The 19,327-nt window shown below is 39.1% G+C and overlaps 1 protein-coding gene across 1 annotated transcript in view; it reads right to left on the bottom strand.

Annotated features, from left to right (window-relative positions):
- Positions 1-19,327, bottom strand: part of LOC100366340 (uncharacterized) — a 43,131-nt gene that overhangs the window by 11,450 nt on the left and 12,354 nt on the right. Inside the window, exon 2 of the mRNA XM_006812545.3 lies at positions 9,384-10,067. Coding sequence (XP_006812608.1) covers positions 9,384-9,446 — 63 coding nt within the window. The 5' untranslated portion in view covers positions 9,447-10,067. The remainder of the gene's footprint in view (positions 1-9,383; positions 10,068-19,327) is intronic.

Here is a 19,327-nt window from a genome sequence, read left to right on the forward strand (position 1 = left end):
ATAACCGTGTTGCTGCGTAACATAATGTTACATAACCGTGTTGCTGTGTAACATATTGTTACATAACCGTATTGCTACGTAACATATTACTTTATAAGGCCTACAAAATATGCGTCAGTTCCTCTCGTTTTTCGTTGCTTTTTGGTAAATGTGCCTGTCGCGTTGGTGTGACTTTTGGATGTTTCATAAAAAAAATCATCATTTTTTAAAAGAACTTTATTTTTGGCATATCCGTGATGCTACATAACGTATTGTTACATAGCCGTACTCCTACAAAACCATGTTGCTATTTGACATATTGCTACATAACGCTTGTTATCGCTCGCGTGCTCAAATCTGATAATGCAATGAAACGTACAACCGTGGTTAAATGAAATATGCCCTGGAACTGGCATACATCGATTATAAATACACCGAGCGGTGAGCGGTGGCGCAAATTCGCACCCTTATTTTGGGGTTGTGAGGTTTATTCGTGTAATTTCTTGTTAGCGGTAACGTTTAGTATATGTAAAATCAGTACAGTATATGTGGATATAGAGGGGAGGCAAGGGGGTAGCTGGTACGGTTTTACGGGAAATAAAAAGGGCTTTTTACAATTTACAAGGAAAAAAAGACGTTTTTACAGTTTACAGTGTTAAAAAAAGGAACATTGAATGGTCCGAAGAGCTCTCCGGCTCAAATTCTCCGCCATTGCTGCGCCGTGTGTAGAGATGCACGAGCATATTACCCTCGTAATGCTCTTCATTCGGTTAGAGGGCCTTTTACGTCTTGACATTCAATTTTGTAGTGAATTGTGTCATCTAGTCGTTTTACAGTTTCTATAATGTAATTTCCCTGGATTATTCTTTACGATTTTTTTATTTGGATGTAAATTCTTGTACGTACCGAGAAAAATGACACATTTTTACAGTGTACGAAAAAAATATTTGATCGATTACGTTGTACGTCTAGCCTGTGATTACAGAATTACAGAATTTATTTTTTCAATTTACGTAGTACGAACAAAAAAATATTGCAATTACGTTGAACGAAAATAACCCTTGCCCCCTCGATATAGTGTTAAACACCCATAGACTGGCCTTAATATTTGAAAAACAGCACAGAACTTTGTCGACAGTCCATTCCCGGTCTGTCGCAAACCCCGTTGAGAAACATGTGATGTACGAAAGCTGTTTCCATCCCTGCCAGTCATTATAACAACTTCAATACTTGTCCCCGAAATATTGTGTCACGCGGTTGCGTACTAACAACAAAGCCTGGCGTGACGTTTGACCAAGCGTAGCGGTGAAGTGGCGGGCGCAGTATGCAGCTATTGGTTTCTGGTATTGATGTAAACATCAACTGTTGAAATTCAAATAATGTTATATAAACACCTACCATAAAATCGGCAGTGATGCCAGTCATATGGGCAGCAAAATCCGATATTATAACAAACCACAATTACAGACAAGATGGACGCATTTACGGCAAGTGCGCGTCGACGTTTCACTGCTACCACCCCTCTCACAACGAACTCCAAACAAACAAAATAGTCCAATGCAAATGACCTACGTCGTTGAAAATCGAGTTTAAACGTCCTTACATCATTCCGATCAAAAAACGGCGAGGCCAAAAACGAACGATTTTCGCCCATTTTTTTATAAATTTTTGATAATATTAATTCGGTCCAGCGGATAGATAGGCTGGATGCAAATCTGTATTTAACTGAGTATATTATTTAATACGAACGGAAAATTTTGATATTTCTTTTACTTTACAAGTAGTGTTCACGCTACACGAACTACGGGCTAACATTTAAGCTTATCTTGTATGTTTGCATATCGGACAGACCGAATTACGTCCACGCACGGAAAGGAACATTGCTTAGCACAGGCCATGGTTACTAAAACCGTGCACAGGCTAAGGAACGCCCAAACTTATTAATAATATACAAAATCGTCAGTCATTTTAACTATGATTGCTCAGTATATTAGATAGGAAGGTATACATGTTAGTTCTACGGTTATAAAACAATACCAATATTGCAGAATAACAGGAAGTAGCACAGACTCTCATCGTCAGTTTATTTTTTCTCAAGATCGCGTTGATTGTCATGTCGGTATGATAGTAAATCGCCCAATTGAACATTGAATACAATGGCGTTTTTGGTGCGTAGCTAGAGCTAAGCGTTCACGCACACTTCGTTAGGAACGCTACTACAGTCTCGGGAGTGATACACGGCCCAACAAACAAACAAACAGAAACTCAATTCTCAGTAGTGCTCGTTCTCAAAATGTATGTTTACATGTGCGCCTACTATTAGTTTTTAAGTGTAGCATTGTCAACAAACGTACACATTAAAACAAAAAATCACAGAACAAATTTATATATGTGCATAATTAATTATGTTCAAACAACATTTTAACTAAAACAGAGATATGATCTTAAGTGTATGACCCAGTGGACCATAATTAACGAAGTCAATAAGAATTTCAACTCAAAGGAACTCTAAGATCGCAGACATCGGGTTCTTATTCCCAGAAAACTCCCATAGATTATATATGTCCATAATTAACGAAGTCAATAAGTATTTCAACTCAAGGAGATTCTATGATCGCAGACATCGGTTTCTTATACCCAGAAAAATCCCATAGATTATATATGTCCATAATTAACAAAGTGAATAAGTATTTCAACTCAAGGGGATTCTATGATCGCAGACATCGGGTTTTTGTGCCCAGCAAACTCCTATAGATTATATATGTGCATAATTAACGAATTCAATAAGTATTTCAACTCAAGGGGACTCTATGATCGCAGACATCGGGTTCTTGTACCCAGGAAACTCCTATAGATTATATATGTCCATAATTAACGAAGTCAATAAGTATTTCAACCCAAGGGGACTCTATGATCGCAGACATAGGGGTCTTGTACCCAGGAAACTCCTATAGATTATATATGTCCATAATTAACGAAGTCAATAAGTATTTCAACTCAAGGGGATTCTATGATCGCAGATATCGGGTTCTTATACCCAGAAAACTCATATAGATTATATATGTGCATAATTAACAAAGTCAATAAGTATTTCAACTCAAGGGGTCTCTATGATTGCTGACATCACGTTCTTGTACCAAGCAAACTCCAATAGATTATATATGTGCATAATTAACAAAGTCAATAAGTATTTCAACTCAAGGGGTCTCTATGATTGCTGACATCGGGTTCTTATACCTAGCAAACTCCCATAGATTATATATGTACATAATTAACAAAGTCAATAAGTATTTCAACTCAAGGGACTCTATGATCGCAGACATCGGGTTCTTATACCCAGAAAACTCCCATAGATTATATATGTACATAATTAACGAAGTCAATAAGTATTTCAACCCAAGGGGACTCTATGATCGCAGACATAGGGTTCTTGTACCCAGGAAACTCCTATAGATTATATATGTCCATAATTAACGAAGTCAATAAGTATTTCAACTCAAGGGGATTCTATGATCGCAGATATCGGGTTCTTATACCTAGCAACCTCTCATAGATTATATATGTACATAATTAACAAAGTCAATAAGTATTTCAACTCAAGGGACTCTATGATCGCAGACATCGGGTTCTTATACCCAGAAAACTCCCATAGATTATATATGTACATAATTAACGAAGTCAATAAGTATTTCAACCCAAGGGGACTCTATGATCGCAGACATCGGGTTCTTGTACCCAGGAAACTCCTATAGATTATATATGTCCATAATTAACGAAGTCAATAAGTATTTCAACTCAAGGGGATTCTATGATCGCAGATATCGGGTTCTTTTACCCAGAAAACTCCCATAGTTATATATATATGTGCATAGTTAACAAAGTCAATAAGTATTTCAACTCAAGGGGACTCTATGATCGCAGACATCGGGTTCTTGTACCCAGGAAACTCCTATAGATTATATATGTCCATAATTAACGAAGTCAATAAGTATTTCAACTCAAGGGGATTCTATGATCGCAGATATCGGGTTCTTTTACCCAGAAAACTCCCATAGTTATATATATATGTGCATAATTAACAAAGTCAATAAGTATTTCAACTCAAGGGGTCTCTATGATCGCAGACATCGGGTTCTTGTACCCAGGAAACTCCTATAGATTATATATGTCCATAATTAACGAAGTCAATAAGTATTTCAACTCAAGGGGATTCTATGATCGCAGACATCGGGTTCTTATACCCAGAAAACTCCCATAGATTATATATGTACATAATTAACAAAGTCAATAAGTATTTCAACTCAAGGGGTCTCTATGATCGCAGACATCGGGTTCTTGTACCCAGCAAACTCATATAGATTATATATGTGCATAATTAACAAAGTCAATAAGTATTTCAACTCAAGGGACTCTATGATCGCAGACATCGGGTTCTTGTACCCAGCAAACTCCCATAGATTATATATGTCCATAATTAACGAAGTCAATAAGTATTTCAACTCAAGGGGATTCTATGATCGCAGACATCGGTTTCTTATACCCAGAAAAATCCCATAGATTATATATGTCCATAATTAACGAAGTGAATAAGTATTTCAACTCAAGGGGATTCTATGATCGCAGACATCGGGTTTTTGTATCCAGCAAACTCCTACAGATTATATATGTCCATAATTAACGAATTCAATAAGTATTTCAACTCAAGGGGACTCTATGATCGCAGACATCGGGTTCTTATTCCCAGGAAACTCCTATAGATTATATATGTCCATAATTAACGAAGTCAATAAGTATTTCAACTCAAGGAGATTCTATGATCGCAGACATCGGTTTCTTATACCCAGAAAAATCCCATAGATTATATATGTCCATAATTAACAAAGTGAATAAGTATTTCAACTCAAGGGGATTCTATGATCGCAGACATCGGGTTTTTGTGCCCAGCAAACTCCTATAGATTATATATGTGCATAATTAACGAATTCAATAAGTATTTCAACTCAAGGGGACTCTATGATCGCAGACATCGGGTTCTTGTACCCAGGAAACTCCTATAGATTATATATGTCCATAATTAACGAAGTCAATAAGTATTTCAACCCAAGGGGACTCTATGATCGCAGACATAGGGGTCTTGTACCCAGGAAACTCCTATAGATTATATATGTCCATAATTAACGAAGTCAATAAGTATTTCAACTCAAGGGGATTCTATGATCGCAGATATCGGGTTCTTATACCCAGATAACTCCTATAGATTATATATGTGCATAATTAACAAAGTCAATAAGTATTTCAACTCAAGGGGTCTCTATGATTGCTGACATCACGTTCTTGTACCAAGCAAACTCCAATAGATTATATATGTGCATAATTAACAAAGTCAATAAGTATTTCAACTCAAGGGGTCTCTATGATTGCTGACATCGGGTTCTTATACCTAGCAAACTCCCATAGATTATATATGTACATAATTAACAAAGTCAATAAGTATTTCAACTCAAGGGACTCTATGATCGCAGACATCGGGTTCTTATACCCAGAAAACTCCCATAGATTATATATGTACATAATTAACGAAGTCAATAAGTATTTCAACCCAAGGGGACTCTATGATCGCAGACATAGGGTTCTTGTACCCAGGAAACTCCTATAGATTATATATGTCCATAATTAACGAAGTCAATAAGTATTTCAACTCAAGGGGATTCTATGATCGCAGATATCGGGTTCTTATACCTAGCAACCTCTCATAGATTATATATGTACATAATTAACAAAGTCAATAAGTATTTCAACTCAAGGGACTCTATGATCGCAGACATCGGGTTCTTATACCCAGAAAACTCCCATAGATTATATATGTACATAATTAACGAAGTCAATAAGTATTTCAACCCAAGGGGACTCTATGATCGCAGACATCGGGTTCTTGTACCCAGGAAACTCCTATAGATTATATATGTCCATAATTAACGAAGTCAATAAGTATTTCAACTCAAGGGGATTCTATGATCGCAGATATCGGGTTCTTTTACCCAGAAAACTCCCATAGTTATATATATATGTGCATAATTAACAAAGTCAATAAGTATTTCAACTCAAGGGGACTCTATGATCGCAGACATCGGGTTCTTGTACCCAGGAAACTCCTATAGATTATATATGTCCATAATTAACGAAGTCAATAAGTATTTCAACTCAAGGGGATTCTATGATCGCAGATATCGGGTTCTTTTACCCAGAAAACTCCCATAGTTATATATATATGTGCATAATTAACAAAGTCAATAAGTATTTCAACTCAAGGGGTCTCTATGATCGCAGACATCGGGTTCTTGTACCCAGGAAACTCCTATAGATTATATATGTCCATAATTAACGAAGTCAATAAGTATTTCAACTCAAGGGGATTCTATGATCGCAGACATCGGGTTCTTATACCCAGAAAACTCCCATAGATTATATATGTACATAATTAACAAAGTCAATAAGTATTTCAACTCAAGGGGTCTCTATGATCGCAGACATCGGGTTCTTGTACCCAGCAAACTCATATAGATTATATATGTGCATAATTAACAAAGTCAATAAGTATTTCAACTCAAGGGACTCTATGATCGCAGACATCGGGTTCTTGTACCCAGCAAACTCCCATAGATTATATATGTCCATAATTAACGAAGTCAATAAGTATTTCAACTCAAGGGGATTCTATGATCGCAGACATCGGTTTCTTATACCCAGAAAAATCCCATAGATTATATATGTCCATAATTAACGAAGTGAATAAGTATTTCAACTCAAGGGGATTCTATGATCGCAGACATCGGGTTTTTGTATCCAGCAAACTCCTACAGATTATATATGTCCATAATTAACGAATTCAATAAGTATTTCAACTCAAGGGGACTCTATGATCGCAGACATGGGTTCTTGTACCCAGGAAACTCCTATAGATTATATATGTCCATAATTAACGAAGTCAATAAGTATTTCAACCCAAGGGGACTCTATGATCGCAGACATCGGGTTCTTGTACCCAGGAAACTCCTATAGATTATATATGTCCATAATTAACGAAGTCAATAAGTATTTCAACTCAAGGGGATTCTATGATCGCAGACATTCGGTTTTAAGACTCAGCAGACTCTTATAGATCACATATGAGCATATTTAACGTCAGTAAGTTTGCAATACAAAGGGCATATGATCAAAGACATCGGTTTCTAATACCCAGAAGAATACCATAGATTATATATGTGCATAATTAATAACTCTCATAGATTACATAATGTAAAGATTTAAACATTATGTAAAGATGTATTAATATTTAAACTCACAAGGCTCTATGATCACAGACATTAATCAACACATTTTGAAATTGTATATGAATGTGTATATTTAATGGTGTCACAAAAAGGTGCCCTGCGAGTTTTGAGATCAAATTTCCCTGGGCCAACTGGATGTGAAAAATCATTGGAAATTACATCTGATCCTTTGTTGCAACTAGAAGAAACAAAAACTACGATACCAACAAGACATTATGTATCGATTTATACAACTACCCTCAATCGTGATATTATCGCAACAGACAAGGCAATACAATGCTTCCCAACCAAAATGCCGTTGTTGCTGTAATAGTAGGCGACACAGAGAAGAATGGGTTCTCGCGTGGACTGGATGTGAGATTCGTCTATTAGAGGCCGACAGAACCTGTCTTACTCTAAAGATTAATATTAAATGATGGTGTCTCCTAACGCTCCAATTCGCTCAAATTGGGCAGGGAATTCGCTTGTATTGAAGTTAGCCTCACGTCAGCTACTCACGTCATCATCTGATGACAGAATGGATGGATGAAGCCGTATCTTATAAATGACCATATGATTGATAACAATCGATTCGCTTGAGCGAATTCGGCCTCGTTCGCCAACCAATCTATCATCATTTACGACGACAAAGAAAATGATACAACATTCGTGAAACATAGGGTCAAATTTATAAATAGAGATATTATTGGGACTGTTGTGTTACGTCACCATCACGGAATTGGCAGCCCCGTCGTCGCATACTTGTCGATAAGCGATACATACATATTGTCTCTACGAGTCTTGGGCAATTCACTATCTAGCATTTGAAAATCAACATCTGCCGAATGCTGCAATGTTCAAAGCGAGACTCTAACAAACCCTGATTTGCACGTGTAGAAATACATATTCGTTTCCTCGGAGCCTGAGGCCACGTTCACTTCTTGCTCGCTCTAGTGGTGTTTTTCATACTCAGACGCGTAACACAATACACTATTATGAAGTCTTCGCAAGGATCCTCTGATATACTAATACACAGATGTCACCATAAATTTTTTTCATGTGAATTCGGTTATTCGAGATGGAAATCGTGAAGTGAAATTGGAATTTAAACATCTAATTTCAAAGGCATAGCTCCCAAAGTCGAAATGCGGCATTATATATGTGATGGTGAACTGCAACATTAATTCATTAATTTTAAGGGTTCGCCAATTCCATTACCGGCACTGTATATTTTTCATGTCCTTCGTGGGGTAATTTATAGGAGATATGAACAAGGAATCGTCTTTTGTGGCATGGTTTGGCGTCCCTATCTACGACAATTATGTGTAGCGTTAGTTCTTTAAATCTCGAGCTGTCCGTAGACAGAATCGTAAATACGGAAACGAAATATAAACGTACCAAGGAAATGTAACGTTTTAGTTCTGAGTGGAAAGATACGGTAGATCTGGGATTAAGGTGTTTGGCTAATATAACAAAACAATTCACCGCGTGTCTTTACTTTAAATATGTGCTTTTACTTTATTTACAAAAAAATAGATCATCGAACTACTTTTGCACAAAAATGGGTCGCACGCCCATGACGGTGGGAGAGTTTGGAGTAATATACGAGTAATACTACTGGTTGCTATGGTAACCGGGTCTCACCATATTTCAAACTAGTCGTATCATGATGGCAAGATCAGGGTCGATCATGGAAAATCCAAATGTGATGCTAGAGATAATAACAAAGCATATTGTGTTTCCAAAAAATGTTTTTCTTTGAAAAAAATTATGATCCGTCACGTGACTTGACGCTTAATATCTATATGTCTATAAATATTTAATTTACCACCCTAAAAATAATATCTTGTTCTCGTGGCGGGAGTCACGCGGCATGTAGTCCCCTGGCGTTGGATGACATATTAGACACGATTGAGGAAGTATACAAGGGAGGATGAGTGCGAAAGTGTCACGTGAGCTTAGCGACGCTCTACGTAGGTATATGGTTGTCGTCATCTTCAAAAAGGTTTCCAAAATGGGATTAAAATAACATGTGCATACATGATACAGTACACTCGTGTATGTATATAAGTGAAATGAACATACTTCGCTCACCTTGGAATCTCGCCTGATCGGCGCCATGCTTTGTAAAAGTTCTTCAGTAAGTCCATTCGCCATTCAGTATAATCGGTGGTTTACGTCTCAATAATGAAATGAAATGTACAATCGGTGGGATGTAAAATGGTCTTGATGTAAGGTGCTAGGTTACATCTGTCGCTGTGGTGTCGCGGCAGGTAACGTCCTGTACAGCGACCAGGTTCACTTCCTGGTAGTGTATGTTTTATAAAACGCTTCCTGTTTTTTGTTTTCTTTCTCTTTTGCTCTATCTCCGCAAAGTGTCTATGTTTGTACTGTTAAGTTATCTACCACAAGTCTCCTAGGAGACCAGCTCCATTTGTGTCCCGGGCATTCAAATAACGTCTAATATCTACCCGCGCTTGCAGGACATCGCGGTTATATTATGAACTTCCCGGGTTGCTATGCAGGGATATGAGAAATGAATGTCTGGTTTCATCTGTCATACCCTCAACCATCAATCTTCTTATCTCTGTTAGCGTGTTTACCCAAGAAGACACAGCAAGAAAATGGTCTTGGGCTTTAGATGATATCAGTTAAAGCAAGCAGGTGAATTTCTCGTCTATGTTTTTGCTTGTGGATTCACTCATCTTCCGCGGCTATCACCTTCATCATCAGTGCCGTTGCCCAGCGACACCAGCTGCGTTTTCTTTTCCAGTTGACCTGGAAAAAAACAGAATGGCGTTGATTATAGTCGGGATTGTGATGAATTGTGTGAAAGCGTCCTTGCGACATCGTTTTACAAAACCAAATGAATTACAAATTAGTTCACTGAGCGAGGTCTCCAAATGAGGTGCTGTCGCCTACACCTCCCTCTATGTTATTCTGTGGGATATTATAAAATAAATGAGAGAAATTGAGAAAGAAGTCAGCTAGTATTATTCCCTAACGCCACTTGTACTTAAATCAGCGCAGACCTGTCCACGTACAGACATACAATGTTTTTATAATACTAAACCGTGACAGTCGCCAGGCAATGCCAATTTCGGCAATTGATAAGGTGAAATTTACCTTACTAACTTGACGTAAATTGATGACATTGGCAGTACACTTTGATGAAAACCGACCAATTAGCAGGAACCGAGACTTAATCAAATTCGTTTCAACTAGAAAACTAAATTAAACCTCGGTAGAAACGCCAGTACGTGTCTCTTGTACGGTTACCTTCATACGATCAAATACTCTGATATTGTTGACGTTACTTTAGTAGGTTAATATATGTACATGGAATGCCTTCTGGGATATGCATTTACACCAATTATCCGTCGCTCCTGAAACTCACTATTGTATGATAGACTTTTTCCTCAAATCCCGAGACTGGGGGAGGAGGTATTATCCGTTTATTGTATATAATGTTTCAATTCACATTGGTATTTTAATAAATAACAACATGGGAAGGAATTTGTGTTTCTATTATAGAAGATGTAAATGCGGAAAGTCATTATTAGAGACGCCGAGTAATCCAAGAATTGAACAGTGCTATACTATGTCGTGCATTGTACACTGTTAATATTTAATATCAATCTACTTGTTCGTCACTTAGGAGACTAGTTCCAACGAGGGAAAGCAGCCTTCATAACAATGCTAACACCATACTCGCGAATTGACAGAATTGCATCGACAGGCTTAAGCACCTTGTCGCTGGATTTCACGGACATTTCTAATATAACAACACAAAGCTGTAATTTGTTTTTCACGTCAGCTTTTTTATTGCGTGAACTATTGTCTCCTGGCGCATGACCAGTCGCGTTTTCAAGTCGATATCCGTACCGATTTAGAAGGTAAAATTGTACTCCATACCTATTGCACCGAGGCTAATAAATATCCATAGAAACTGACATTGGGTTATATAATGCAACTTGAAATTAATGTCTAGCTTTATCGCCATCGCAGTAAAACACATTATCATGATCGAGTAACATTGTTATGTATCATTTCCACGGAGAAACGTTGTTATGTGCGAATAAATTTGACTGAAACATTATTGTCGGAATACACGTACATGTATACTAAAACGTGTCGACTAAAGCACGCTGATAAACTCACCATTGGTGCATAAGTAAAATCAAATCATGATAATACCTTGTCTAGTGCAAAGATGGGACACGGGAACCGGGAAATCAGTGCCTGAAGCTCAATGTAAGCCAAATTGGACGCGTGCCACGTTCCTGCCTCGCAGTTAGATCGCCGAGATGTCAAGCCGAGTTTCTTTCTCTAAACGACTTCAAAGGACGCCGCCTGACAAGGTAATGTCATTTACCGGGGATGGTTGACTTATCGTTGTATCGCATATAGACATTTTACCAATAACTTCCCTGAAAGCTTGAATTGTTTGTTTAATGCGTTTTGACAGGCTGAATTGTCGGCGCGTTTCATTGGCTTAAAACGCTGCCGAAGAGATCTGGCACGTTGATCGATCAGGCTGAAAAAAAACCTTCTCGAGATTGACTAGCTCTATCCACTTCGTGATTTCAACCGGGCTTCGTAATTAACATATTGTTGTCAGATGGATAGAGATAAAGCTGAGCTTGTCTGTCAGGGAGAGAGAGGGAGAGAGCATTTGAAGCGTGAACCGTGAGTTTGATGGATTTCTCGTGGACCATACAGGTGAGAGTAAAGTGGGGTCACATGACGCGGTGCTTATAAATATTCATGAACCCGTCGGAGCTGAGTCATCTAATACTGTCACCGTAATGCTTTTTCTTCGCATGGTTAAACTGAAAGTTAGATCAGAACTTTTGATGAGGTGAGATTCTCTCGCTGACGTGATTTTATGTTATTTAGCGGGGATACCAATAAACCTTTGATATTTTTTCCCATCTAGTATGTAGTATTCTTGATCACTCCACCGCGAAGATAAGAACTGTAACAACTAAACAGCAAATATCGCATCAATGCGTGAGACTAGTAAATATTCGTTTATATCCGTTATAAATATTACTCCGTTATTACTTCGTATGTTTGTGTCAATCAACTCCACCAATTACAATGGGCCACTTATTGCACGTGGCACCTCCTGATGCTTGACACAGCTCTCAGTGCGGAAGATATAACTAAAACCGTCCGTATGTGACAGCGTTAATAAAAACGTGCGAGCGCGTGGTCAATGTACTGTAGTTTGGCACTGCGTTTTGCACTGTTCATTACACGAGGTTCGTCGTCTCCTGTGGAGATTGTTCACATTTCTCGTTTCACTGAGTTGAATATTTTGTGTGAAAGATGCTGGACTTTGAAATCTACACAGCATGTTTTAAGTGACGAGAATGTGTTCAGTACCCGTATGTGATGGCGAATTATCTGCTGTACTAAGGGTAGTTATTATAACGACTAACATAACATCAAGAGTGTCAAACTCTGAACGTTGACGCACCCTCGGTGTGATGCAGCGGTCGATAAGTCGTGTCATGAAATATGTCTTATTGAAAGCACTGGCTGCGCAACTTCTATGCAAAATTTGCATCAATGCATAAACCCAGTTATGGGATCTGAATTCCCAAAACTACGCGATCGACAAAAAAAAATATTTGATGCTTCTAAACATTTAATTCATGCGTGCGGTCGCTTTAAGTGCTCTCTGGGCATCGTTGTCATCAATCCGTTTCGTGATTTCACAACAAAGCGATTCACGCGTCAGCAACACCGCCGTTGTTTGCCAAGCCTTTCTTCCATTCTACACATCATTTGCTTCTTCTTTAGAAAACATGCCGTGTAAGATGATCGTGAGGGGGAATGCAATGAAAAGTACATTATGTACATTACACACGTCGACACAAAGCAATGAAATTGAACTATTAGCCGCGGCGAGTAATTGTAATTCATTTTGATGTCGTATTTCATGACATCAACAACGGCTTAGTCAATACCGCGATGCTTTCAGTATTCCAGGGACGAGAAATTTGACTCGCTATCTCCTAAATCTTACATTAACCGCCGATATTGGCCTTCGTTAATTTCATTCAGGGAGAGAAAGAAAGAACGAAAATGATCGATGATGGGATAGCAAATTAAGCGTCAGGGAAGCTTATGAACTTCGTATATTGCTCTAAATTAAGTTGACTCATGGTCGTGATGTTAGACTATTAATGGTTAAAGATATATGTATACATGTAACTACTTTATTGTCATGAATGCATTGAGTCACATTGTTTTGGTATCAAAGAATATATCAGATCCATAATATGCTAAAGGTAATTGCGCGGATGGCACGCGTGAATGTCAGTGACTTCGAGTGTTTTCAACTCTCGCTTCGTGGTATAGTACGCTGTGCATTATTTTGTATGGCTTATACCGATAGACGAACATATTTTCCGGCACGGTTTTTCTGATAGACTGTGGTGCTGGCATTATTGTTAATATGGCGCACAGGTTTAATAAAAATATGTTATATTGCAGCATATTAATACTTGACTTGACAAGGAAATTATGATGAATCGTGTTTGTTTGTTTGTTTGTTTTTTGTTTGTGCATAGGTGTCTGCACCAATTAAAGAAATGAATGTGAAGTGACTTTATAATCTCATGTTAAAAGTAATAGTAATAACGCCCAACGTACAACGCGACATCCTGGTTGGTCCCATGACGCTTCACGCTTAAACTTCCTGTTTTGTTAGACAAAGTAATGGCTATGTTGTGCTGTTGATAAACTATGATTGTTGAGAAGAATGTATTGATAACTCGAACTCAATATTACCCAACGTCATATCTGACATAAATATTTTTTAGTCTTGAGGTTGTTTAAAGTAAGTGTGTATTTATCCGTTAAATAATGTAAATGTCTAACAGTACGAGAAACTTGAACTTGGTGAAGTTCGCATGTGAGGAAAAAAACGTTTCGAAAGGAAAATAATCAGTAATGATAATCCTGTTGTTTTATTTTTCTGGTTTTAGCTTATCAGGAGGCCCCCACATTATCGCCAAAAAACGACGAAACAATCAAGACGAGTCCTTGTGCTTCCCACTTACATTTTCGAGTAATATGAAACCATCTTTTTCTAGAGGGCGCTGTATTACCGTGACTTAGTTTACTAAAATATTTCTCTACAAAATATTTGTCTACAGTTCCATCGAGTAGCTATCCAGCTTCCGTATAATATCGGGATTTTCTTAGCTTTTTAATTCCATAGAGGGCGAGTTTTAATTGTAGTGTCCCCATACATACTACGTATCGCTACATTGTATAAACTCATAAAGGGAGAAGCGATCGATATCGCTGTGATTCGGTCACACAATGCTATGTGTACTCAGGCGTACCGTATTTGTTTAGCGAACTCTCGGAAACAAAAAAAAACATGGCAGAAAACGCTAACACATGTCACGGAGGGCGTTTAAAATATTGATTTTGTTTTAATATGACATTTGTATGATCCTCGGCGAAAAGAATAAGTTATTTTACATCGAAGAAGGTCAGTATTTGGGAATGAGAATGATATTATGATGATGGCCCTTGTTTTAAACGTTTTTATCAATTAAAGTGAGTGTAGCGTAAGTAGTCACGCTGTAAACGACTAATTCAGAGAAGTCCAACTTGATGAAATTTGTATTATATTATTTTAAACGATTTAACTTGTTCTTTTAAAACTACTGTAAAACATGTCTTTTTAGCTAGCATGATATTTTAGCTAATCTGTAATTTCGCTAATTCAAGATGCAGCTAATTTAACAGAAAGTATATTCTCACAGGGAGATTGTCGACACTTTAGCTAAATTAAGATTCTATTAATTCATGCCAAGAGTCAAATCCGCTAAAATTGCATGCAGCTATTTCAATGTGTTCTACAGTATTAAATTTTGCGTGTAAGCTTTTTATAAAAGAAGACTGTTCACCGTGAAAGATCGCTAGTGTACGCACACCACGACGCGCCAACATTCGGGATGTGTTTCCCTTTCTCTTTTTCCTCGTCTCTTCACTTCCCCAAAAGAAAATTAAATATTTTAATCTAGAAAACATTGACATAAATTTGACAGAACCAGGCCATGTAAAACACTGGGAGATCTCATTTCACAATAGGGATGCTCTGAATAGGCATGTTATCTTGCATGTATACGTCCCAGTTTAATTATTTTGACAATCGCATTTGGTTTGTTATCAACTTCTGCTCTTTAAACTGCTGTTTATACGTGACAGAGGAGAAGAACTAAATTTAGAAAAGGCAATGTTAGTGTTTTCTTTCACGTATTCATCGTTTCATTTGTACTCAGAATAATCGAGCTGCAGAGGTCGCGGCGATGCATTGTACGCCGCATGTCGTCAGATGAACTCGCCGACCCTGTATATCGATTTGAAAAGCTTTAGAATGCATGAGGTGTCTACACCACACGTAAAAAGATAACCAAGTAAAATACGAGCGGCGCCTTTGACAACTAATTTGACCCGTCAATCAGTGTCACATTAGCGACTCCAGGCACTGCGCAATGAATGAAAAGAAATCGACATTGTGATACATTTCACATGCAATGGATTTAATGGAAATCCTGACACGTTGACAATTGATGACTTTGCTGGTGGCAAGCGCGAGCAACCGTGGCTGCTTACAAACCTTACAATGGGCCCTCCTGTTCAGTTTTCGACAAAGATAAGAACTACTTTATTCACTCTTCCAGAGATAATTACCTGGCTGGTATTACACAGCGACCCAATATGACGTGAACATTACACCTTTCGCAATGGAGATGTGCATTTGCTCGAAAATACGCTTCTTTCTCGAACGATGCTTGTATATTTCGTAATTCGAATCAACGGGTGACGCATGCGCAGATAATTAGCCCTAATGAATAGTAGGAATAATATTAAACATTAATATTTAAATGACACTTTAAATTTATATTGTCTGACAGTTTCTCTTGGCGACGTTTGTTTACGGCGTGCTCGTTTAATTTACAACTGAATCAGAAACTGACTAATAGCATACGTACGGATCTTCTGACCACGATCAAGTTATTTTAACATGTACTGCAGTAACATAAGAAAGTCTATCACTATGAAGATCTCAGCCTGCCATGCTGTTGGCGTTTCATTACAGCGTTGTTCGTGTCTCACGTTTCGACAGGATACTAGTGAGAACCTCTTGGGGAATATCACTTCATTCCAACTTGAACAACATTCATCGATAATGTTGGTGATCATAAAACACAGAGTGGATGTGGCTTGTTTCTTTTGAAAATTCGACTGGCGCCTAAGAACGATTGGGTTCTGATGCTTTAAGGCAGTTGCAATTAATACGTGTAAGAACATGTTAGCGATTCCACGTATAATCACTCCCCATATCACTTTGCGGCGAAATTCTGAAGACGTTGACGTCTTGTGGTATTTCGTGAGATGTAGGTATGCTGTTCACGTGACACAACTCACAATGTAATACGTAATATACAAATGTAATACAGTCTTGTGACACCCATACTCCTTTGCGACGAATAAGCAGGTCTTCGTATTGCACGATTTAAAAAGATTTGCCTGTATCTTCATTAACACTAAAAAAGAGAGTTTCTGCGTGCTCGAATGATGGAACTTGTTTTAGTATCGTCTACTTTTTCCATTACGTATAGTGGACCATTCTACAGTACTAGTATTATGACGCAATAACATCCAGACTAATTAAAAACGAGTAATCAACTCTCAAAAATTATCGTGTCAGATAGTTGAAAAAACGTTGGCCACGGTAGTTATTTCGTTGCCCTGCGTTGTGTGTAATTGTCATGCGATATTCTGCACGTCGTTGAATTAAGTTCGCGCAGTGTACCCTGGGAAAGCGTGGTTACCTATGCCCCCCCCCCCATTTCCCCATTATGTTGGATCAAGTATGGATCCCGGTTTCGATCATATTATTGAATACGAAATAGCGTTATAAATAACGACGACGAAGTGTTACGATGAGACAGTACGTTGACTATTCAGTACGTAACATATCTATTGTAGTTTACTAATCTATGATGTATGGTTGTATACCCATGGGTGTTACGGATATGCTAAATATGCAATCTGGAAAATGTACAGGCGGTTTATTAAAGTTGTCCAGATATTACTGACTGTGCATCGCCGCCAACACATTGCAGTACATCGCTGGCAGTACATCACTAGCGTCGCTTACAGTATATTGCTGGTATCGCGGTACAACGCTGGCAGTACATCGCAGTGCAAGATCGCAGCCAGCACATCGCAGTACAACGCTGACTGTGCATCGCTGCCAGCTCATCACACTACAACGCTGACTGTGCATCGCTGCCAGCACATCGCACTACAAGCTGACTGTGCATTGCTGCCAGCACATCGCAGTACAGCAATGACTGTGCATCGCTGCCAGCACATCGCAGTACAGCGCTGACTGTGCATCGCTGCCAGCACATCGCACTACAAGCTGACTGTGCATTGCTGCCAGCACATCGCAGTACAGCAATGACTGTGCATCGCTGCCAGCACATCGCAGTACAGCGCTGACTGTGCATCGCTGCCAGCACATCGCACTACAAGCTGACTGTGCATCGCTGCCAGCACATCGCAGTACAGCGCTGACTGTGCATCGCTGCCAGCACATCGCACTACAAGCTGACTGTGCATCGCTGCCAGCACATCGCAGTACAGCGCTGACTGTGCATTGCTGCCAGCACATCGCAGTACAACGCTGACTGTGCATCGCAGCCAGCACATCGCAGTACAACGCTGACTGTGCATCGCTGCCAGCACATCGCACTACAAGCTGACTGTGCATTGCTGCCAGCACATCGCAGTACAGCGCTGACTGTGCATCGCTGCCAGCACATCGCAGTACAACGCTGGCTGTGCATCGCTGCCAGCACATCGCGGTACAACGCTGACTGTGCATCGCTGCCAGCACATCGCAATACAACGCTGACTGTGCATCGCTGCCAGCACATCGCAGTACAACGATGGCTGTTCATCGCTGCCAGTACATCGCACTACAATACTGACTGTACATCGCAGCCAGCACATCACAGTACATAGCACTGCTGACTGTACACCTCATCGCGGTCATTACAGTGCATGCAGTACATCGCTTGCTGCGCGTCGTGGGATGGGTGGTTTGGTGGATGGATATACACGTAAATTTTATTTGACACTAAATTATGTATGCATACTTTAGTATACATATATGTAATGTCGCGGAATTTAATGGGCGAGAGGGTATTTCCTGTGTTTTACGTGTTACTTCTCCTGGTGTGAAAATACGACTGGAATGCCTATCAATTTGATCAGTCATATTCGCAGGATAATAAGAGATAGTACTGGCCTGTTGGTTATCGGACGCCTCATCACGTGACCCACATGAGATAATTATTCATCTTTACTCTTGGGAGTAGTATCCAAGACAAGACTATGCATCCGTCTCATCTTATCAGATCGCCGCCCGCCAGCTATGACGTACATGGAATATATGTGAATATCCGCCCTCCACACACTTACTTACATTTGTCTTCCACCCCAGGCGTATTTTGGAGAGCAGCTTCCGACGTCACAGTTATTGCATATCTTTGTCCTTATTGGTGTGGAATTCCCTTTCTTTATAACCAATGAGAGCTGCTACAAACTAGGCAGACAAAATAACGCACATATGATCACGTCTTGGGAAGGACGTCCCGGGTAATGTTTAACGACATATTTGCAGCATTTGACACTAGATTATTAATTTCATGTAAGACGTGAAAACTAACAATATTAACCTTACGCGTCACACTTTGCGGTGAATGTCATCATAGTTTCCCGAGATCTCACGACGGACGTTCGTGGGTTTGCTGTGGCCATCTCTTTACGGTAGAAGAATTACAGATTTGGGGTTTCTACTCCCATAGATGTACAACCACAGTGCATGAGGGACTGTGGTACAGCGAAGCAGTACTCAAGTTGGGAATATTGTGCACAGTCGGAGGGAGCACGAAGAAATCTATGAGATTTTGGACGACTGTCCCTTTAAG

Source organism: Saccoglossus kowalevskii, chromosome 9, assembly GCF_978046115.1.
Source record: "Saccoglossus kowalevskii chromosome 9, keSacKowa6.1, whole genome shotgun sequence".
In the NCBI taxonomy this organism is placed as follows: Eukaryota; Metazoa; Hemichordata; class Enteropneusta; family Harrimaniidae; genus Saccoglossus; species Saccoglossus kowalevskii.